At 37.0% G+C, this 23,362-nt stretch overlaps 2 protein-coding genes and 1 pseudogene across 7 annotated transcripts; 1 reads left to right on the top strand and 2 right to left on the bottom strand.

Annotated features, from left to right (window-relative positions):
• Window positions 1-7: 7 nt before the first annotated feature.
• On the bottom strand, window positions 8-6,952 carry LOC107710385 (selenide, water dikinase 1-like). 5 transcript variants are annotated; one of them, XM_016515147.1, is made up of 9 exons: window positions 6,936-6,952; window positions 4,530-4,788; window positions 4,341-4,444; window positions 4,149-4,256; window positions 3,001-3,155; window positions 2,820-2,910; window positions 2,640-2,739; window positions 2,343-2,555; window positions 8-1,019 (listed from the first exon to the last, which is right to left on the bottom strand). In XM_016515147.1, the coding sequence occupies exons 2-9, from the start codon at window positions 4,720-4,722 to the stop codon at window positions 805-807; spliced, it is 1,179 nt and encodes a 392-aa protein (XP_016370633.1). In that variant the 5' UTR covers window positions 4,723-4,788; window positions 6,936-6,952; the 3' UTR covers window positions 8-804. The 5 variants fall into 5 exon arrangements, with proteins under 5 accessions (XP_016370633.1, XP_016370629.1, XP_016370630.1 ...); XM_016515143.1 differs by lacking the exon at window positions 6,936-6,952 and adding an exon at window positions 6,358-6,471; XM_016515144.1 differs by lacking the exon at window positions 6,936-6,952 and adding an exon at window positions 6,211-6,323.
• A 1,023-nt stretch (window positions 6,953-7,975) lies between these two features.
• bend7 (BEN domain containing 7) lies at window positions 7,976-16,845 on the bottom strand. 2 transcript variants are annotated; one of them, XM_016515139.1, is made up of 10 exons: window positions 16,452-16,845; window positions 15,013-15,087; window positions 14,671-14,943; window positions 12,775-12,906; window positions 12,409-12,695; window positions 10,687-10,912; window positions 9,630-9,743; window positions 9,344-9,382; window positions 9,137-9,184; window positions 7,976-9,057 (listed from the first exon to the last, which is right to left on the bottom strand). In XM_016515139.1, exons 1-10 carry the CDS (start codon window positions 16,513-16,515, stop codon window positions 9,008-9,010), a joined length of 1,308 nt encoding a protein of 435 aa, XP_016370625.1. In that variant the 5' UTR covers window positions 16,516-16,845; the 3' UTR covers window positions 7,976-9,007. The 2 variants fall into 2 exon arrangements, with proteins under 2 accessions (XP_016370625.1, XP_016370624.1); XM_016515138.1 differs by having other exon boundaries at window positions 9,344-9,385; window positions 16,452-16,842.
• LOC107710368 (pre-mRNA-splicing factor 18-like) lies at window positions 16,613-22,993 on the top strand (annotated as a pseudogene).
• Window positions 22,994-23,362: the final 369 nt, after the last annotated feature.

The following is a 23,362-nucleotide window of genomic DNA, read 5'->3' as shown; positions in this document are numbered from 1 at the left end:
TTGGAGGGGTTTCAAGGCATATATATATAATGATTAGCAAATACAAGAGCACGAGAAAGTATGACCTTTGTACAGAATATAAAAACAGCTCTACCACAGAACAGAACTAATGATGTTCATGTGAAACCGTGAATATCATACAATAGAAACTGCATCTCCAATGTTTAGCACATTCTTTGAGAAACATCAGCACCGCCACTAAAGGCAGAAGTGCATTTCCCAAAATACGAGAGCTTGATTTATTAGAGAGGTATTACCTTGGATTCCTTCAGTCCAACGTTTCCACCGAACAGTGAGGGAGGGTTATTTTATCCGACATACGAGGGATAATACTAAAGTAAAAAAGCAATCCTTTCCCGACTCTTCCTCGTCACTGCAGCTTCATTAACTATTGTTTCCAGACAAAGATTACGATGTGAACTACCACATGGGCTGTGCATACTAAGAGGAAAGGCTAAAACACACCATGGCTAAGTATGAAACCACAGGTGATGTGCGAGCAGAAGAAATCTGAAAGTAATCAACAGTATCAGAGAAGAATCATACTATTAATTATTCGTTCTACTTGGAAGCTGCCTCACAATCAGGTGCATGTTCAGTTAATGTAACAGAAAACTATAGACATAAAAAGGCAATCGAATTTTCTTTGTTAAATGTTCTTCTGCTTTATAACCGTGTCCATGTAGAGGAATCTGCCCGAAGGCCAAGGTGGGCAGACGTTTTATATATCATTATGCTGATATATTTCAGGTGAGGCTCGAGTGCGCTAGCCGTTCGGGCCACTCAGGGGTCACGGGGTCAGGTTTAAGACGTGGCTCCCGGGGTGGTGTTGACATTCTGTGTGGCCACTTGCGGTGCGACTTCGATGATGCGGGGTTTGTCGATGATGCGTGCCGTACGGTTGCCTTTCTCTACGATGCCGATGATCCACGCCTGGTGACCCTCGCCGTACTTGGGAGATTTGATCTCGGCGCAAAAGCGGGCCGCTTGCTCACGTGGAAGACAGATCAGCAAACCCCCTACAGAATATTACAAGGGAAAAGAGCAAAAGAAACGTGTTTAAGATTCAGACTGCTGTTTTCTGCAAAGATAAAGTGAATGTGTAATAACGGCTTATTAAGAACACCTTAACACAGGGATAAAATGCATGTACAGTGGGATCCAAATGTCTTGAGAACACATTGAAAACATTCTTCCCTATTTTAACTTAAAGGGGTCATATGATGCGTTTCAAAAAGGCGGGGCATAGAGGAGAAACAATAATGTACAGTATGTGGAAAATAATGTGTTTTTTTAACTTTAAACTGCATAAACACATTTCATTACACCAAATACACAAAATAATGTTCTTTTTAGCAGCATCATATGACCCCTTTAAACATAATAAAACTAGAAGTAGTTAAAAGAAAAGCCATAGCATGAAGAAAAAAAGAATCCTAAAAGTTTCCACATTATGATAATAAGAAATGTTTCTTGAGCAGCAAATCAGCATATTAGAATGATCGACACTGAAGACTGGAGTAATGATGCTGAAAATTCAGCATTGCATCACAGAAATAACATTTTAAAATATATTCAAATAGAAAATAATTATTTTAAATTGCAATAATATTTCACAATATTTACAGTGTATTTTTGATTAAATAAATGCAGCCTTTTGAAGCATAAGACTTATTTTATGCTTCCTACCAACACCAAACTTTTGAATGGTACTGTATATATTATAATTACAAGTTTTGTTCTACAATAATTTTTTTAATATTATTTCTTAGTTGATTAGATTACATTTTTGTTTTTCATATATAAAATGCACGTGTTTTTTTAATCAATTAGAAATTAAATAATATTAGATTTTTTTTTTCATTTATTATTTCCTTATACAGTTTTCATCATGTATAAAATGTGGAAAATTCATTTAAAATAAATAAAAACCATTTTTAAAAAGAATTTACCTTTTTTCACATTAATTGTGTAATTGATTTGTTATTTGTTATTTTTGCACATATAAAGTGCACAAGTTTTTTTATTCAATTAGAAATTAAAATGATAGTTTATTTTTAATGTATTATTTCATTATACAGTTTATCATGTATAAAATGTAAAATGTGAAAAGAAATAGAATATTTTCCTTTTTCTAAATTGTTTTATAAATTGATTAGATTTTTTTAATTGCTTATTATTTTTGTTTGTCATATATAAAATGCATAAGATTTTTATTAAACTAGAATTCCATTTGTTATTATTTATTGTTATGTCATTATTCCGTTTTCATCATGGTGTATAAAATTCATTACATAAATAAATAGCAATTTTAAAGGAGCGACATAGGTCGGATCTTATACCTGAGGTCTCTGGGCAGGTGCCGTGCATAAGGCCAAACATGTTCCCGCAAGCTTTGCTGACGGCTGCCATCTTGGCGAGAACCGGCAAGTTGTGAATGACGAAGGACACCTCTGTACGCTGCTGCCGGGCCAGATTCTGAGCGTGACCCAGGATCCCAAACCCTGTGATGTCAGTTGCTGCGTGTGCATTGAATGTGTGCATCAGCCCAGCCGCTGCACAGAGAGACACAGATAAAGGTCAAACGTTTGCTGGAGCCTGTTATTTATGAGCCGCACACATGTGCATCACATACTGACCTGTTCTGTTGAGTCGAGCCATGTTCAGCATGGCCTCCTGATAAGCCAGTTCAACATCCTCCTGAGTGACGACCAACTTTATCTTATTCCATTTCTCTGGCTGAGACCGAAAAAAAGATGGCAAGAGTTAAAACACTTTCCAAACTATAATATGAAACTACAAATGTCTAAAACCCTCACAATGTCCAGCCACTGGTGCACTGCGACCGCCACTTGTGTTCCTAGAGGTTTGGTAAGAACCAGCACGTCCCCTGGTACTGCATTATCTGGCCTATAAACACACGCACAAAATTAGAGGAATGGACAGACATATTGGTTGCTTATGAGGAAACAACTGACTAGAGTACATAAAATGACTTGCATAATGAACTCATTAGGTTGGCACACTGTTGTGGCCACGCCTCCCAGGACTAGCCAAGGATTGATAACAGTCTGGCCTCCTGTAACGGAGGTTCCCGCCTCCTCAGATGCATCCTTAAACCCCTGGATGACCAGAGGCATGACCTTATCACGCTCCTATAAAACACACACACACACATAATGCTATTTCTGTTTTGGATGTCTATGTCATTACTTTCTGAAAAATTTAACATTTTTAACCCTGTAAAGCCTGACAAAATTGTATTTATTTATTTTTTAATAGAACAGCTTATTGAACCTTTGGACAAAATATGCAAACTAATGTTTTTTTTGTTGTTGTTGTTGTTTTATTGTTTTTAAAGTATCATATTTGATATATCAGGCTTTATGGTTCATACAGTATGATATAGTAAGAATACGGAGATCAAGCTTGAGGAAAAAAACAGTTCAATTTTATTCAAAGGCCCAAAGTGAGCAGAAACATGCAATTAGGTGCAGTTGCTAATAATTTATATGGCCAAAAAGTAAAGCTTGTAATGTAAATCAATAACAGTATTACAGACTACTTACAAAAAAATTATATAAATGTCAGTTGCTGCTCTATATTATATTTAAGTGCTTAGTTTTATAATCAAAGCTCTTTCGTTTTTATTGTGAGCAGGACAAACATCTGGTATCCTGCAGTGCAATACAATGATGATTAAGAGATGAAAAAAAAAAAAAAATTTCTCAAAAGCCTGATGAATCATATTTGATACCCACATTTTAACATGATTTTTTTCAAAAATTCATTTTCACAGCAAAATGATATATGAACCTCAACCTGAAGGTGGATGTTTTACAATTATACTATAAGACCTTTTACATGCTAAAAAGTATAAACTATTATTCAGACGGGGGAAAAAACTGCATATAGTAGATTGTGTACATGTTTTTCAAAGTTTTGATCACGTTGATAATTTAGAGGTCTTAGAAATGGGCTTTAATTATTGTATGCATTTAAAAGGTTTAAGGGCTAGTTCACCCAAAAACTCTCATTTACTCACAGGTGAAATGAAGACAGCTTGTATTTTTAGGTGACCTTTGTTTGTACATTTATAAGCCAGTTTTACATCTCATTAGCACATAAGGATTTTTCCTCTGTCTCACCTTCTCTGTGAGTTTGTTGCTGACGCCAAGAAGCATCAGCATGTTATCGCACTCCGTTACTCCCATGGCATACAGATCACTCAGCACATTGGCACAAGTAATTCTCCCCTAGAAACCAAGAGAATTCATAGAGAGAAATTTTCAATTTATGATGCATTTGATCTATTATGGCATTCTAAAGTGAGTACTTACCATCATATATGGGTCGTCCACTATGGGGTAGATATAGTCTGTGGTCTGCACAAGTGACAAGCCTCCGTGTCTCAACGGAATCACACAGGTGTCCATACCAATGCCTGTTTAAAAAAAAAAAAAAAGTTTTGCATTTAAAAATCTTAAAAACTTTCATTTCCAGTTGTGAGTGTGTGTATAGTTATGTACCTAATCTGGGCATTACAGCCCCGAGGAACTGCTCATCTTCCTGATAATGGTTTTCCTGCAGGGACTCTAGAAGTTTCTGGAGCACATCTTGAGGGACTTTGCAGCCCATTCCCTTGAGCTCTGTGAAGCGTGTTAGTCTGAAGTTCTTGTCGAGTTCATAACTCTCCGGGTTAAAAGATTCCCGCACCGACATGTTTAAAAAACGTCACTGACACACGAAAAGGCCAACACACCACCTTCAGAATATGGTAATGACAATCTGAAGAAGAAATAAATAAAAACATTAAAGTGTGTAAAGGGATACAAAATGAGGACATTAAGTGTGACCGACCGAGCAAACAACATGAAACAAGTCATAATAATAAATATAGCATAAATACTCTACTGTTTCACCCCAAACTTGAATCAAAATAATGCAAAGGAATGCATGTTTTGTACAAATGTCTTTGCACTGATGCTCAGAGGTGATCCTCCACTTTAAATACATCAGCTCTGTTCAAAGCTCTTGCTGAGCTCAATCCACTGTCCAGCCTGCTTTGTTTATATGGCCACATGTTTCTCTGTTTAACTGTCCTGTTCATTACTGTATATAGAACAAACACCCAAACATGCGTATATAACGCATTCTGCTCTTTATTTAGACTTTATTTCCTGGGATAATTAATGTGTTGTTTAAAAAATAGATTATGTAATTCATTTCTATGAGCAAATAAGTGGGTTTTGGGTTCTTGGAGTTCGCAGTACACTGATGTGGCGCGCGCTCTCCGTCCACGACAGATTCTTCTTAGTGATTCGGTTCGTTTGAAGAGTTCGCTCAAGTGAGCCGGTTGAAAAACGATTTAACGACTCGTTTTGAGCCATTATCCAAAAGTTCCCAAAACTCTCCGCGCAAATGTTTTGATTGAGCACAACAAATATATTAGATGTATAACGGCGATTCAGAAACTAGCTAATACAGTAAAGAGAGCAAAAATACCTCTAGTGCAATTTAGAACATTAGCACACAATTAAAAAAGACAAAAATATCTAATGAGTTGAAGTTCCCAAAACTCTCCGCGCAAATGTTTTGATTGAGCACAACAAATATATTAGATGTAAAAGGCGATTCAGAAACTAGCTAATACAGTAAAGAGAGCAAAAATACCTCTAGTGCAATTTAGAACATTAGCACACAATTAAAAAAGACAAAAAAAAATCTAATGAGTTTGTTGTATTGTTTCTCTTTTTCATCCATTTTTGTAATACTGCATTACCAATATATTGTTTTAAGCGAAAAATAAGGGCGTGTCTTTATAGAGTTGCATTTACGAATGCAAAGATAAAAAAATCAACAATATCACTTACAGTTGAATCAAATACAATTGCTTGCAAAGAGGTTTGAACGAGTCATTAAAAAGAATCATGTCAAATGAACGATTCCCTCGAGAATCACTAAAGACCGCTGCACACGCCGATCCAACGAAACGCCTCCCGCTGCTCGATTACATTTCATCGCATCTAATATACAATATAACTTATGCATGTTAAGAAGAAAACGTTTATAGAGTAAAATTAATCAAATGAATATGAGAAGCAAGTCAGACGAAGTGTTTATAAAAATGTCGGCGGTGGAAAAAATTAACCCTTAAAGCGCCCGCGCCATGATTGCAGTGTGCACAACAGAGTAACAATAGAAAATTACAATTATTTGGTGCACTTTACACAAATTCCGCTGATTATGTCTTCAACTCGAATAATTAAGATAGCTCTCCTCACGAGTAACGCACTGTGGCACAGTTATATTCGTGTCCCATTTCCCCTTTAATTGTGCTGTTCAGTTTGTGCTTACCGGTTTCGCTCGATACAAGAGACGCGACGCTCCCGCAATGCACCGCGCGCAGAAAGGGCACCTGGAAAATGTGCCTGAATAGACTGACACTGAATAACAATGCCCTTTTTCTTGACGAACAGCACCATATTCATGATGCGTACGAAATTGTATTAACAGCTCAGGCGATGATATGTCCCTTCCGAACAACAATGCGAGCTAATAAGTGTTCTGAGGAGATATTTTAATTAAAAGGTCGAAATTCTAGCGGGGTCCTTCTTTCCCGCGTGACGTCATCACCTCCCCTTTAACGGCGATCGGAGTGTGGCAACAAAAAATGTCCACATTAGTTTGTACCTTTAAACTTACTGTGGTCTTGCCAGTTTCATAAGGATTTGCGTTCTTTTTTCTTTGCTTTGTTAGCATATTATTTTTGGTTACTATAAATGATCCGTTTAGTGATGATAAATGGTTTATTGTACATTTAATTTTGTTTATTTGTAAATTTTTCATGCAAATATACGAATATTAAGCCCCTTTACAATATAACTACAAATTCAAAATCTGTCAACAAAGAAGCCTGTTCAGTTTGTGCTTACCGGTTTCGCTCGATACAAGAGACGCGACGCTCCCGCAATGCACCGCGCGCAGAAAGGGCACCTGGAAAATGTGCCTGAATAGACTGACACTGAATAACAATGCCCTTTTTCTTGACGAACAGCACCATATTCATGATGCGTACGAAATTGTATTAACAGCTCAGGCGATGATATGTCCCTTCCGAACAACAATGCGAGCTAATAAGTGTTCTGAGGAGATATTTTAATTAAAAGGTCGAAATTCGGGGGGGGTCCTTCTTTCCCGCGTGACGTCATCACCTCCCCTTTAACGGCGATCGGAGTGTGGCAACAAAAAATGTCCACATTAGTTTGTACCTTTAAACTTGCTGTGGTCTTGCCAGTTTCATAAGGATTTGCGTTCTTTTTTCTTTGCTTTGTTAGCGTATTATTTTTGGTTACTATAAATGATCAGTTTAGTGATGATAAATGGTTTATTGTACATTTAATTTTGTTTATTTGTAAATTTTTCATGCAAATATACGAATATTAAGCCCCTTTACAATATAACTACAAATTCAAAATCTGTCAACAAAGAAGCAGTCAAAATCTGACAAATGTGTTACCCTTTTCTGTTCTTTAAGTATTTTGTGTCTTCTAAGTGTGAATTATATTGTTTCAGTGTGAGGTTAAAAAGCAGAAAACTTAATTTAATTATATTTTTTTTTCTTTTTGAATATGGATACTTTGCTGTAAGCGTAAAATATGTTAATGCAAAAATAAAAATATAAAAAAGTATAGTTTTAATATAGAACTTTATTCACTGAGAGGTTTAAACTTAAAAATGTTCATTCAAAAATAGTTGTAAATATAATAAAATGTAGTTGTAATGGTTCTGTTTACCTACTAATTTTATGGCAAATTGAATTAGCACCAATAGTCTGATTCAGCATTTAAAAACTATAATGAATAATGAAGTATAATACAATACATAAATAAAAGAATAGACAAGTTTAAAGATAAATTTGAAGCCCACCAAATAAATAAATAAAAATGACGCATTTGAATCAAGTTTAGGTCAACCATGTAAGACACAGCCATATTTATTTGACGTCTCGGACCAAACAACTTTCCACTAATAAACATAAAGTTGATCTTTTTTTAAAACGGGAACATTAAAAAGGAGGCACAGACACAACATCTGTGCTCTTAAAGGAATATTTCCATTTAAGCTCTATCAACAGCATCAGCGGCATTCGCTTTGACTCATATCTCAGTTCATAAAAGCAAACATCAGTTTGAGTTGACAGTTAAGCACTTACAGTGGAAGTCTATGGGCCAGGTGCACAATGTAAGTGCATTTCCATATGTGCGTTTTTAAAATTGCTTTTACAAACTGAGACATGAATCGAGCCTACAGATGCTGTCCAAACAGCTTAATTTGTATTTAACCCGGATATTAACATGAATAGTTATTCAAGCATTTGACCGTGAGGTAAAAACCCTTTGTTACACAGATGCAGGACAATGTTCTTATTCACTCATTTGTACACATTCAATAGACACTAAATCCTCTTACACAGGAAGTCAAACAGTTACAGGTCTACATAACCATCTGCCAGATTATATAACCAACAACACATTAGTAAGACTATGTGCAGCGAATATGACATTAAGTACTATTAATACAGAAAATGTGACATTTCACCAGAAAGTGTCAATAAACAGCACAATGGTGAAATGACATCAGTTGCTTGGCATGGCAGAGTGAATTAAAGGCACAGTCATGTTTTCTCAGCAGTCCTGCTGATGTTTGTTGGTGAAGCATTTGGATGAAGCTGAAAAACTACAAACACTTCCAAACATTCATAGAAGACAACTAGTGACATCTGGGACGGACGACCCACTTTAAAATGATCAAATGAGAGTATACTTGTGTTCTAAAAGTGTGTCCATAGCTGTCTGGAACACTAATTGATCAGCAAATCGCTGCTGTTTCCTTCCAAACAAACTTTCTGTCTGTTGCACATACGCTGTCTCTCCATACGTGCTACAGTCTAGACGGACTCCTTTGCGGGGGTCGGAGGTTGCGTTTTGTTGAAAACAATCTCTTCTCAGGCAGTGTCCATAGCAACTAGACATTCTGTTCTCTCATAAGCAGCACCTGCGGTACAGAAGAAAGGGTTACTTTAGAACAATGGCACTTTTTAGAAGTGAAATATTAAGGATGTGCATTGCAGTACCATTTTGCGTCACAGTTTCCACTTTATCAACAGTTTGCTGACATTTCTCTGAAAAAATAGCACACAGAAATACTAGTGGGAATAACATTCCAATGGAATGTGTCCTCTGAAGTTATTTAAAGAACGCTGGGATATCATGAGGTGAAGGACACTCATCAATTTGAAGCGCTTTCATTCATGCTGTGTGTGTGGGTTTGGTCCGAGTACCTGTTTTGTGCTGAATATCACTACTGTCTGAGGCAGTCTCTGCTGGAAATCATTAAAAATAAATGAAACAAATTATTATGACATTGAAGCATTTGTTAAATTAACATTTACAGTGGGTACCACTGTAAATGATCGATTCATTGTTTTAATAGCACTCATCTAGCAAACCATCAATCATGAAGCAACAGCTTTGTTGCAACTTCGAATCCTTGGTAATGTATGACACCACTACCTCTCTTTCTTTTCACTTGCCCTGCTTGCATTTCTCTTTCTGTCATGTTCTCACCTCTTTTTAAGCGTCGACGCGCAAGTTTAATCTGGTCTTGCAGAATCTGGACCCAGTCTCTGGGGCCAGGAAGCTTCTCAATTCCATTGGCTGTGCAATACTTTTCTGTGAACACTAATAATACACATACATGTAAAAAATTACAGATTTAAAAGTTTATATAAACTGAAAAAAAAAAATGGTATAGAAACAATTTTGACAATTTCACTAATTACAAAGAAATGCAAGTAACACAAATAATAATAAATATTTTCTATAATAAAAATAATACATAATATATACCAAATGTAGATACAAAATTAAAATCTGTCAACAAAGCAATCAAAACCTTAAAAATGTGTTATCCATTTTCTGTTCTTTAAGTATTTTTGTTTTTAAAGTGTGCATTTATTTATTTATTTATTTGTAATAATAATTTATAATAATAAATTAATATTTATAATAAATAATACGTTTGTGACCCTGGACCACAAAACCAGTCATAAGGGTAAATTTTTTTGAAACTGAGATTTATACACCATCTCAAAGCTGAGTAAATAAGCTTTCCATTGATGTATGGTATCACAATGTATTTTTGGTTATTGCTACAAATATACCCCAGCGACTTAAGACTGGTTTTGTGCTCCAGGGTCACGTTTCACTATTATAATAAATTTCACAATTAATTACAAAGAAATTAAAGTACACAAATAATAAATAAACATGAATTTATATTTTTCATATATACAGTACATTATTATAATATATCAAATCAAATGCTACATGATTTTTACTCAAAACTAACCCTTTTTTTAACATTTAAGTTTGAGTTTTATCTCTTAAAACTTAACATTCATCTTCCTGTGAAATATTTTGAATGACAAATAAAATCTTTTAAATAAACACCACATGGTTTGATTATTTATTATCTAATGCAATGACATTTTCAAGTGTGTCATTTTTAAGTGTTCAAATACTTTTTTAGGACCACTATATGTATGGCAGTAATTTCATAATAACGTTCTCCTGTACACTGATGTTGTGTAAGTTCTGGTCTGGTTTAGTTACATTCACAAACCTTTAATGGCTCCGACTATGTTTTGATCGAGTCCTTTCCTGGTGTCGTTCAGACCTCTCTTCCTCTTGCCGTTGGGCAGTGAGTTTGCCAGTGTGGTATCATCAAAGAACGCACACACCAGTTTCCTGAAGAGCAGGCTGCCAGAGCGAGTGTAGTTCAGTAAGATAGAGTCCAACTGTGCTTTAGGAATAAATATGTCATAATCCTCAGCCAACTGCACCTCCGGCTGGGAAAAACAGACGGGTGGGATATTAATAAAAGGAATTAATACACGCTCATGCACTTCGGAATTAACACATACAATAACACACAAACAACTGAATAATCCAAGATTTCACTTTTAGTCAGGTGAGACTAAAGTAGATCATATTAATAATATTTTCTGAGACATATGCTCATACATACACACTCTTGTCAGAATAAACACATAAACTAGACAATTGTGAAACCATATTTATGTACTCAAGCCCTTCTGTTGTTTCTAACCTTCACTCATTCTGCTGAGAGAGAAAGACATAGCCAGCTATCAGTCTGACGGGTGCAAACACGGTCCAAAATCAGAACTTGCCAAGCGTGAAAATGTGCTTTGGCAAGTAAATAAAACAAAGTTACTGGCTAGCTCACTGAATGCTTCTTTTTAAAGAATTTAATCATGCAAGCTTTTAAATCACAGTCTATGACAAAAAGAATATTCAAATTTGAGGATTGGTGCTTGCTGCCGAGATTTTTTATATATGTGTGTGTGTGTATATACGTATATATATATATATATATACACTGAACAAAATTATAAACGCAACACTTTTGTTTTTGCCCCCATTTCTCATGAGCTGAACTCAAAGATCTAAGACTTTTTCTATGTACACAAAAGGCCTATTTCTCTCAAATATTGTTCACAAATCTGTCTAAATCTGTGTTAGTGAGCACTTCTCCTTTGCCGAGACAATCCATCCACCTCACAGGTGTGGCATACCAAGATGCTGATTAGACAGCATGATTATTGCACAGGTGTGCCTTAGGCTGGCCACAATAAAAGGCCACCTTGCGACATCTGTGGCATTGTGCTGTGTGATAAAACTGCACATTTTAGTGGCCTTTTATTGTGGCCAGCCTTAGGCACACCTGTGCAATAATCATGCTGTCTAATCAGCATCTTGATATGCCACACTTGTGAGGTGGATGGATTATCTCGGCAAAGTAGAAGTGCTCACTAAAACATATTTAGACAGATTTGTGAACAATATTTGAGAGAAATAGGCCTTTTGTGTACATAGAAAAAGTCTTAGATCTTTTGAGTTCAGCTCATGAAAAATGGGGGCAAAAACAAAAGTGTTGCTTGTGATGCAGACTCTGGCTCCAAACGAATCTCTACTGCGCAGACTCTGACTCCAAATGACGTCATTTACTCGAGATGGCAGCGGCCATACTGAGATGCTTTGGCTTCACTTTTCTATAGTGGAAGGAAGTGGAGACGCGTCGTCCATCTTTTTTTACAATCTATGAGATATATATATATATATATATATATAGTTGAGTTAATTAAAACTACCCAGAATGCTGGGTTAAACATTTAACCTAAACACTGGCTCAAAACAGCCCAATCCCTGGGTTTGTCCATAATTCACCCAGCACTGAGTTGTTTTTAACTCAGCATTTTTTGAGCAGTTTTTCTTCATTTACCAATTCATTACCAAATCTATTCACACATGTACGGTAGTGTACCTCTGTGGTGCTTTGGCCTCTGGTGACGCTGTAGTGAGAGGAAGGAGTCTTGGCACTGGGAATCGGATCTGGGATAAATGATGTCACTGTTGGGGGTGTGTCCTCTCTTGACTGATTACACTCATTAACAGCATCGGTCTCAGCGGGTGGCGACAGAGGTGTGGTTCTTTTAGTGGGTGTGGTCAGAACTGTAACTCTGTGACCCGGCCTCCTCTTTCGGCTCCTCCTCTTGGAGATGGAGGTTCGGGACGACAGTGAGACCTGGGAGCCCTGTTTGTCCTGGCATCCTGAGAGTGCAGCAGAACACGGGTCAATGCAGCTGTAATTGTGTTCAGAGGAATTCGAGGGTAGTTCTGTTTGATTTACCTCTCTGACTTTGGAATAGTTTCCTCATGGTACGTAACTCCAGCAGAATGGCCTGCAGGGTGCTTTTGCAGTTGCACATACAGCAGCTGGGCTCAGTTTCCATGGCAGCAGGTGCAGGGGGCAAGGCCATGTCTGAATCAGAACACACATGCATCGTCAACACAACGGCCATCACTGATGATGTCTAACACCCAGAGGCTCCAAGCACCAGGCACAAAAGCCGTCTGACTTGCTGACTCCAGTGTGTGTGTGTGTGTGTGTGTGTGTCAGACTGACAGTGAGGGAGTTATTGTGTCTTTCTGTGCGTATACAGAAGGAAGACGTTACGTGTTTGCTGTGTTATCCAGAGCTGTCTAGACACTTGCTGCTGCAGTGCTAGACAGCACATCTTTCTGTAGCCCAGTCACATAATACAACTTCCCCTGGAAAGAATCCCAAAGGGGGTTCAAGTAATATCTTCTATCTGAAGTCACTTTAAGCAGAAGCATGGCTTTGCTGAGTTTAATACCAGAAAAAAAGAACAAAAGAAAGAAAAAGCAGTGCCACTAAAGGCATCCAACCTCATGATAAACTGCAGTAACTAGGTGAAGAGATCAAATAAAATGTAAATGCACTAAAATTAAATAAAAAGTGCTAAACTAAGTAATAAAATAATAAAATAAATGCACAAAAATAATAAAATAAAATAAATGCACAAAAATAATAAAAATTTAAATAAAATTAAAAAAGTGCTAAACTAAGTGGTAAGAAAAATAAATGTACTAAAATGATCAAATAAAATAAATGCACAAAAATAATAAAAATTTAAATAAAATAAAAAAAGTGCTAAACTAGGTGATAAAAAATAAAAAAATTAAATTAAATTAAATAAAGTGAACAAATGGAAAAATACAGTGATCCAAATTTGTCATACCTACAATGTTTCAATTTCACTGCATTAGATTTTGAAATTGTCCAACCAAGTGGCATCTGCAACCAAACGATGCTATGATATAATAATGAAACACGTGTTCAATTCATGAAGTGAATTGAGTAAATGGGTAAATTGAGAAAATGTGCTGGCCATAAATATTTGTTACTGAACATAAAACTGTATTTTGCATAAATAAATAAATAAAAGAGCATTTCTGTAATGCACAACCATAGCAATGCCAAGGTCATGGATTCAATTTCCAGGAAGTGAATGAACTTTTTTTTTAACTTGAATGCAATGGAAGTGACTTTGGATAAAAGCGTCTATATACTGTTATCATTTAAAACCTAACAAACTTTGTTTCTGAAATGTTTGCTTGATAAGTGTGCTATATTTCTATAAAATAAATGCCACTTATTTTGACAATTTGTCATCTAATGCAATGCATTTTTGTCAATGCATTCAAATTCATACATTTTTAGCATGACTTCAATGTCAAAATATGTTTTGGGGCCACTGCATATAAATATAGCCTAATCATAGTGTGAGGAACACAGCGAAAACATGCTTTGTTTTGTTAAATGTGCTAAATAAATAAATAAAAGAGCATTTCTGTAATGCACAACCATAGCAATGCCAAGGTCATGGATTCAATTTCCAGGAAGTGAATGAACTTTTTTTTTAACTTGAATGCAATGGAAGTGACTTTGGATAAAAGCGTCTATATACTGTTATCATTTAAAACCTAACAAACTTTGTTTCAATTTTCATTTTTGTCAATGCATTCAAATTCATACATTTTTAGCATGACTTCAATGTCAAAATATGTTTTGGGGCCACTGCATATAAATATAGCCTAATCATAGTGTGAGGAACACAGCGAAAACATGCTTTGTTTTGTTAAATGTGCAAACTTGACAGATTTTGCACATTTAACAAACCTCCTGAAAGTAATCAAATTGCTTCATTGTTTAGAGACTCACCATTAGCTTTCGAGTGATTGAGCATCCTCTGGGTTTTGGAGCGGGTGCCGTACTGCCTGTGAGTCATCAGGACTGAGCTCCAGCCGTACTGGAGATGTTCAGGGGCCGGGCTCTGAGCCACAGGCAGGCTGAGAGCCTCCTCCTGAGGCTCCTGTTTGAGGGTCTCACCCTCTCGTCCAACCCGCTGGTACACTCGTCCTGTCTTGTCACTCAGCAAGCGCATCATGCCTGTTATCTGCTTCTTTATCTCCATCCCTTCATCACCTAACCAGACTGAGAGACACAGTTAACACACAGAGCCTGCACACAATCATGAAGTGTGTTATGATGAACGACAGCTACCTTCAGTCTCAGAAGCATCCAGGGCATCTCCTTCAGTGTCATTCTGGTCTACATCATCCATTTCATGGCTAAAATCTAAACGAATCACAGCAGAGTTTTCACATCATTATGAGGTCATGATACAATTTCATTCAGAAATGGGCCTTTTATTCAAAGGAGAGTAGAGAAAACTATCTATCTATCTATCTAATCTGATCATGTCTAGGTAATGTTGGTGGTTTAAAAAGTATGCTTAACACTTTAGTATCAAGTTGATTGTTCATGACTATTTTTTATAAAAACTGCAAAACAAAACCACAAAATGAATTTCATATTTGATTAATGTCCAATAAAAACTGGGATCCTCAGATATAAGATATACATCAATATACATGAAATGAATGTAATAAAAATGCAATGAATATTGACGTTAGATTCCCTGTATTAAATCAATTGTCAATAATCAATCAATTGTCGTTGTGTTGACGATGCTCAGTACCTATTAAAAATAAATAGTTTTTTATTTTACTTTCTCTTTATTTTTATTTTTATTATTATTATTATTATTATTATTGTGTTGTGTTTATTGGTATGATTTATTTCTCCCATACAGATATATACAGCGCTGAGGATAAAGATCACCCAAGACTAAATAAATTATACACCATACATGAGTGGTATAAAATCTATCCGTTTTATATCAGTTAAGACAATAAACTTTTTTTGTCAGCTATATTATATACATTATATTATATTATTATATTATAACTTTTGGATGACTGTGTACATTGTAACATACTAGAACTGACAGTCAGATTTCTGACAGTGCATATGTCAACAAAAATAGATAAATAAGGGAAAATAAAAATGATCGAATTGTCAAGAACATAAAACATAAAAACAGTCAAATATCAACAGAACATGAGGAGTTTTCAGTATTTTTAACAGTCCTATTCATTTTTAAAAGCACAAATATTGCATATACTAGGCTCTCAATTTGGATGAGCTGTTAAAAATGTTAGATGAAGTACAGCAGGACGCTGCTTGACATGTTGTGATGTCACTCATAACAGCAGCTGTGTGCGTGACGTCTGTGCGGTGCAGATGTGATGAAGTGATGCTGCAGGACCACCTGTAGGCTGCGTGACTGTGAAGAGCTGCATCACGTTCACGCAGCAGACAGACATGTATTGTATTCCATCACACTTGAAGAAGTGCACAGGGACAGACTAAACGCATCAGAAGAACAATGAAATTGTTTTTTACTACGAACGCCGCCGACAAACATGTGATTAAACACAACGAATGATCCAAACCATTCGAACAGAACGTAGCGTCCGACACTGTGACGGTGCGAGCAGGACAAAGAGGGAACGATACATTGTATCACAGGTGCATTCCAGAGTGCTGACGTAACGCTTCCGATGCGCTCTATTGTCTGCTTTCATCTGTCTGCTTACCTGCATCATTCACCAGTTTAAAGCTCTGCGATTTCCTGCTCCGCTTCCTCTCCACAAACTCCATTTTAAGGGCAGAGCGCTGAAGAGGCAGAATCCAGCCCAGGTCATTAGCACCACACAGGCTCTTTAATCACTGACAAACTCATTAAGTCCAGCTGATGATGAGTGAAGCGAACCTGAGCTTTAATAATAAGCGCGGCTCTCTCTGGACTGATGATGATGATGATGGCGGTGAGGAGGAGGAGGAAGATGGACTGGACGCGTTTACATTCTCCTGCGGGGCTGCTCGTTTATGATGTAAATAAATAAACCTCTTAATTCTTTCAGAATTCGTCACGTCTATTCCTTTGCGCCACCTGATGGTCGCTAATATTTGTGGGGCGCAAATACGAGGGTCCAGATTTACATTGGACAGACTGGAGGAAAATGACTCAGTCAATAGCTTTCTGTTGTCAGGAGGAGAAGAAACTTTCCTGTCAGTTTTGACAGTCGGTGACTACTCTCACAAAGAAGTAATAGCCTACGTTGAAAAGTGTAATTTTTTTTTAAATCATAAATGTTTAGACTATGTTTTAATAACGGAGAGCGCGCCGCGAAGTAAAAGCGGAAATAAAGATCAAAGATCATTGAATATTATAATATATATATAGTAGTGATGACCGCTGTTCAGTTAACAAGCATTATGGACCAAATAAATAAAAATAAACACAAAATATCACCTAAAATAAATTAATCAATTAATTTAAATAATTAATATTTCAATGCAACTGATATTCGTACAATAAAAATACACCATATGTTTAATATACGAGATGAAGGAGTTTCGTCCAGCTGGTTTTAAAAAGATACAAATACAAACTCTATTCTTTCTCTTTTTATTTTCTCTTAATTATATTGCAAATAATGCAGAGATGAAGTCTGCGATTTCGTGCACTCTTCAAACTTTTTCCGGCGTCAGTCTCATATTTGTCCACTAGATGGCAGTAATGAATCAGCTTGCTCTCAGCAGCCAGACATCTAGAACTAGAAACGGTGAACGGAACAGTAGCTTTGTCCAAATACCCACCCTTGCGGTCTTTGCACTTGACCACTTATATGAGTTCGACACACGCTTGTGGTCTTCATGCTCACTTGAACACTTGGGCCAAATACAGGAAATACGTCATATAAGTAGTCAAGTGGTCAAGTGCAAAGACCGCAAGTGTGGGTATTTGGACAAAGCTAATCTTCCTTTAGCAACTTCCCCTGAAAATCAGTTGGCAACACTGGAACAGAAGCGTCTAAACTGTTTCCCGTTGGATGTTTATGTAAAAAAGAGGCACATGTTTTGATAAATAGTTTTTGATAAAGAGTTTTTGTTATTTATTTTTTTTAGTTATGGACACACTCAAAGCAGAGATCGCGAGGAAAAGAAAACTCATTGAGGAGAAAGAGCTCGTAGATGTGAGTAAGTTAGCGACTGTTCTAGAATAGGGTACGGTTTACACTTTACATCGATGTGTCTCTTACAGCTGTTTTTATGCTTATGCTGTTGTGTGCTGATATGTGGGTTTGTTGTTTCTCCAGGACTCAAAGAAATACTTCAAACGGGCTGATCTTGCGCGAAAGGAAGAGGAGGATTATTACAGGAGATGTGGATACAAGCCAAGGTATAAACTCCAGCTGTGAATACAGACAACATTACATCATGATACACTCATGTATTCACTTAAACATTCAACTACCTTCTCACGAGGTTGAACACAGCTGCTCGAAAACACATTTAACCTCACTGTACCATTATTTGTAGTGTAATCCGTTTAAAGGGGTCATATGATGCGATTTCAATGTTTCCTTTCTCTTTGGAGTGTTACAAGCTCTTGGTGCATAAAGAAGATCTGTAAAGTTGCAAAGACTAAAGTCTCAAATCCAAAGAGATATTCTTTATAAAAGTTAAGAGTCAACCACGCCTACCTAAAGCGCCTCGTTCTAACACGCCCCCACATACCTACGTCACGATGTGGGAAGATTTGCATAACGCCGCCCAAATGTTCACGCAAAGAAAGAAGGCGTAACTTTTATTCTCCCTGTAGTGTTGTTGCCGCCGCCGCCGCCATGTTGTGGAGTCGCTGTGCGTTTCGTTGTGAAAGCACAAATACACAAAATAATGTTCTTTTTAGCAACATCATATGACCCCTTTAATAAATGTCTAGACCAAGTGTTATCAATCTTTTAGCTGAAACGGACCCTCAAATATGATGAGCCCCAGTTTTAGATGACACACAGGGACCATCTGCTTGTCTGTCAGTCATCCACTGTGGCTTTAAAAGAAATGAACTGTCCCATTTAGAAAAGTGTCTTCTATCCCATACTCTCACACACTCACAATTTACTCACCGTCAGGCTGTCCAAGATGTAGATGAGTTGTTTCTTCGTCAGAACAGATTTGGAGAAATTTAGCATTACATCACTTGCTCACCAATGGATCCTCTGCGGTGAATGGGTGCCGTCAGAATGAGAGTCAAAAGAGCTGATTAAAACATCACAATAATGCACACGACTTCAATGCATCAATTAATGTCTTGTGAAGTGAAAATCTGTGTTTATAAGAAACAAGTCCATCAAGACATTATTTAACTTCAGACCATTGCTTCTAACTAAAATATGAGTCATCTATATTTAAAAATACGAGCCACTTCTGGCCAAAATACGAGTCCATAATACCAATTCTTCCAGTGTCCATCCACTGTTGTCCTTTTACTGCAAAATCCAGTGACATATTTGTTTAGAACTGTTTTAACTTTAAAACAGTTCTAAACAAACTAACCTTTAAACTGTGCTTGATCTGTGCATATTTCTCTCATATTTGACTTTTTCACTGGAGAAAGCAATATTATGGATTATGGACTCTTATTTTAGCCAGAATTGACCGTTTAAAGTTCCAACATTTTAATGATGGATTTGTTTCTTACAAAAACGTGCAGCTTTTCACAAGACATTAATTGATGGACTGGAGTGGTGTGGATTACTGTGATGTTTTTAGCAGCTGTTTGGACTCTCACTCTGACGGCACTCATTCACTGCAGAACATCCATTGGTGAGCAAGTGATGTAATGCTAAATTTCTCCAAATCTGTTCTGATGAAGAAACAAACTCATCTACATCTTGGATGGCCTGAGAATAAATTTGCAGCAAATTGTCATTTTGGGGTAAACTATTCCTTTCAGAAAGCTCTTTCTCACTAGTTCTCCTCTCATCCTGGAGTGGTGTCTTCTGTCTGCTGTGTATCTCTTCTCATATTCTCTTTCCTACTGTCTGTGTGTGTGTTCTGTGAGTGTAGGTTTCTAATGAGCAGCCTGTGCGACAGGTAGGGCTCAGGCAGACAGAATGCATGCTGCCAGACAGATGTTTGACCGGGTTTCAGCATGACTGAAGAACATTTGCCTTTGCTCCCAGTGTTGCACAAAGCTGGAAGCAGCACTATCTAAATTTTCAGCCCAGCCGCATAACGATCACAGTAAAACCGGTGCCCTTATGTGACAGAGATGCCCACCCAGGAGCAAAGCACAAGTCGTTTGAATTCTAGATGCCTTGCTCTCTCATTTGTGCAGTTCTCTTTGGGTGGGACGTTCGCTTTCAGTGCTATCAGGCTAAAGTTAGCATTTGCCAAGATCTCCTATTGCACCTTTAAGCGTCCTTATTTGGTTTTGATATTGCATGCATGGTGTGTTAAATTAAAACCGGTGTCAAGATATAGCATGGCCAATCAAATTATATATGCAGTTCTTTGCGGTTCACCCATTGCATCCTGGGAGAATTATGTGCGCGCACATTTATATAAGATTAGATGAGGATTTGATCACATTTTTAAAATGCATCGCTGCATGAGTATATAGAGAACTATTTGTTTTAGGCCTTTTATTCTGTAAAATCTTGCCAGGATTGTTATTTATCAGCTTATTATTTTGCAAGCAGCCCTTCTTAATCTTACAGTTATATGCTTTGCAGTGGTATCAGAATAATTGAACAGTCCTTAAAATATATGACTCTTTTTTTTTTTTTGTCCAAGCTGGAAAAGACTGTCCAATCCTGTGTTAGAACTGGAGCTCACAGAGGAGAAGCTGCCAATGACGCTCTCTCGACAGGAGGTGGGTCAGCCAATCAGAGCTCACCAGATGAGGTTGTTTTAGTTCTTGGATGAATAATAAATCTTGTGGCTGTGTGCGGGTGATCAGACGTCTGAGGGAACGTGGCGAGCCCATCCATCTGTTTGGCGAATCCGATTATGATGCTTTCCAGAGACTCCGGAAGATCGAAATTCTAGCACCAGAAGTAAACAAGGTAAGATCCACCTCTCCTCTCGCCATCTTCACACTCATGTCATATAGTGTATGTTTATTTACCGGGGAGGAAAAAATGGAATTTCCCTGCAAGAAAAGTTCTGTCAAGATGGACTCGTGCTGAATTTGACACCATTTTTAAGGCTTACCTTGTCTGTGTGTGTGTAGGGATTGAGGAATGATCTGAAGGCTGCCATGGATAAGATCGATCAGCAGTATCTGAATGAGATTGTCGGTGGAGCAGAGGGCGCTGAACTGGACACACAACACGATCTCAAAGTGCATGAAGAAAATACCACCATTGAGGAGCTGGAGGTAATAGGTAGATATTTGTTATCATTATTTTAACTTAAACACTAAACTAGTTTTACCATTTACTGCATTTTTACCTTTAGCAGCTAATAAATAATAAGTCTTGCACATTTACAGAAAACAGATTACTTCCGCATAGCAAAATAATTACAGCACATCAACTCCTGCAAGTACTTCTATCATGGTCCCACTAGGTGGCACTATAGTCTTACACTTGAAATCTAATGTTCTTCATAACTGAAAGAACTAGACCAGGGTTTCCAAACTGGGGTTTGTGTTGATGAAATGCTAGTAATGAATCAAATCCTAAAAATGTAAAAATAAAAACACTTACTAAAAAGAAATATTTTGTTTACCTGTGTGTGCTATGACCATTAGAGACCATCAGAGAACAGTGGATATGAGAATTTGTTAAATTCTGAAAAGGGGATCCTTACAAGTAAATCTTTTAGGTCAAAGGGGTTCAGCTGACAAAAAAGTTTGGGAAACCCTGAGTTAGACTATCAACAATGGTATAGTAACTGTCTGTCACAACTGTCTGGATACTAAAGCTCCTATGGCTTTAATAAATTGTATAATATAACAAAAGATATGTGATGCTCTATAACTGTTACATTCATGTTTAATAACCTGTATTAAACAGCCTTGGGAGCGTCTCTTGGCACTGGCGGTGATGTTAGAGACATGGACATCATAAATAAAGTTTTAAGGGTATGTTTTGTTTTTTTAAGCTGTATTTAAAAAAAAATTCAAATCATAAATCATAAAAATTTTCAATCCCTTTTGGAGTGTTTAAATCTTGTACTGATTTGATAGTAATGCATTTAGACAATATTCTAATTAGTTAAATATTTACAAATATGAATTCATGATTTAATGAGAATCTGATGCACAATTTAAACGTGTAATCATTTTATTTTGTGTGCTTGTATATGTATTTTTAAAGTTAATTATTAAATTACATGGTTTGTATTTTTTTTTTACGCATTGTTTGTTTCAACTTGTAAGTAAAGAGAGGTCTTAGGCACTTCATCTAAAATAAAGTTGATTTTTATTATTATAGTTTTTGCTGGGCGTGTGGGCTAAAGATCTGAACAGCCGAGAGGACCATGTGAAGCGTAGTGTCCAGGGCAAACTCGCCAGTGCCACCCAAAAACAGACTTATTTGGAACCTCTGTTCAGAAAACTACGTAAGAAGGTATGCTGTTCTACAAGCTTTTTATACAGTATTAGGAGATTATTAGACTCACAGGCTCATTGTGTCTTCTATATATAGAATTTGCCAGCAGTCCATCACAGACATAAAGTTCATGCTGGAGAGGGAATATGTTAAGGTATGTAGTGTCAAAGTATTATTGCAATACTTTGACAGTTTGTAATTGGTATATTTGTGAGGAAACCCAACTAACACTCTGTGCACATACAGGCAAACTATGCTTATCTGCAGATGGCTATAGGAAACGCTCCGTGGCCCATCGGTGTGACCATGGTAGGTATCCACGCTCGTACTGGACGTGAGAAGATCTTCTCCAAACACGTCGCCCATGTGCTCAACGACGAGACCCAGAGGAAATACATTCAGGTCTGAAATGATATTAGTTATATTACATAGAGCGTTGTAATTTTTAGCAGATCAGTGATTGTCTTTTTTGTATTTTCACAGGGGCTGAAAAGATTAATGACAATCTGTCAGAAACATTTCCCGACAGATCCCTCAAAGTGTGTGGAGTATAACGCTCTGTGACGTACGAATCACAGCATTCAAAGTCATGTCACGTCATATTGTACAATGTCCGGCTGTCTCTCATTCTCTCGTGTTGTAAATAACTTATTGACTGTAAATATACACCAATCTTGAGAACATACATGTGGATCTCTACAGTGTTTTTTTAAATAAATGCTGATGTTACTGTGGGATACAGGAGTGATCTTTTCATTACATTCACGGATGCTTGGATTTGAATGTGTCTTTGTTACTGAGCTGAACACTACAGAACGTGTAAATTCATGAACAAACCAAGAGATGTAGGCCTGTCCCTTTACAGACAGGAAATATTCCTTTTAAGGATGAATGTCACGAAGACTCGCTATCAAAACAAGTCCAAAAATGCTAAAATCACATCTCGTGACTTTATCTGCCCTCCTGAGATGAGTTAAAGGAAGTCTTGAGTCACAGGAAGAGTGACTGACTTCCTCACGCTATGACCAAATCAGTTTTAAAGGGGTCATATGATGCGATTTCAATTTTTCCTTTTTGAACCTTAAACCGCATAAACACAT

The sequence above is a fragment of the Sinocyclocheilus rhinocerous genome, unplaced genomic scaffold (genome assembly GCF_001515625.1).
Source record: "Sinocyclocheilus rhinocerous isolate Xijiao unplaced genomic scaffold, SAMN03320098_v1.1 scaffold717, whole genome shotgun sequence".
NCBI lineage: Eukaryota > Metazoa > Chordata > Actinopteri > Cypriniformes > Cyprinidae > Sinocyclocheilus > Sinocyclocheilus rhinocerous.
Note: the sequence above shows the minus strand (reverse complement) of the source record. Positions and strands in the feature narration are given on the sequence as shown.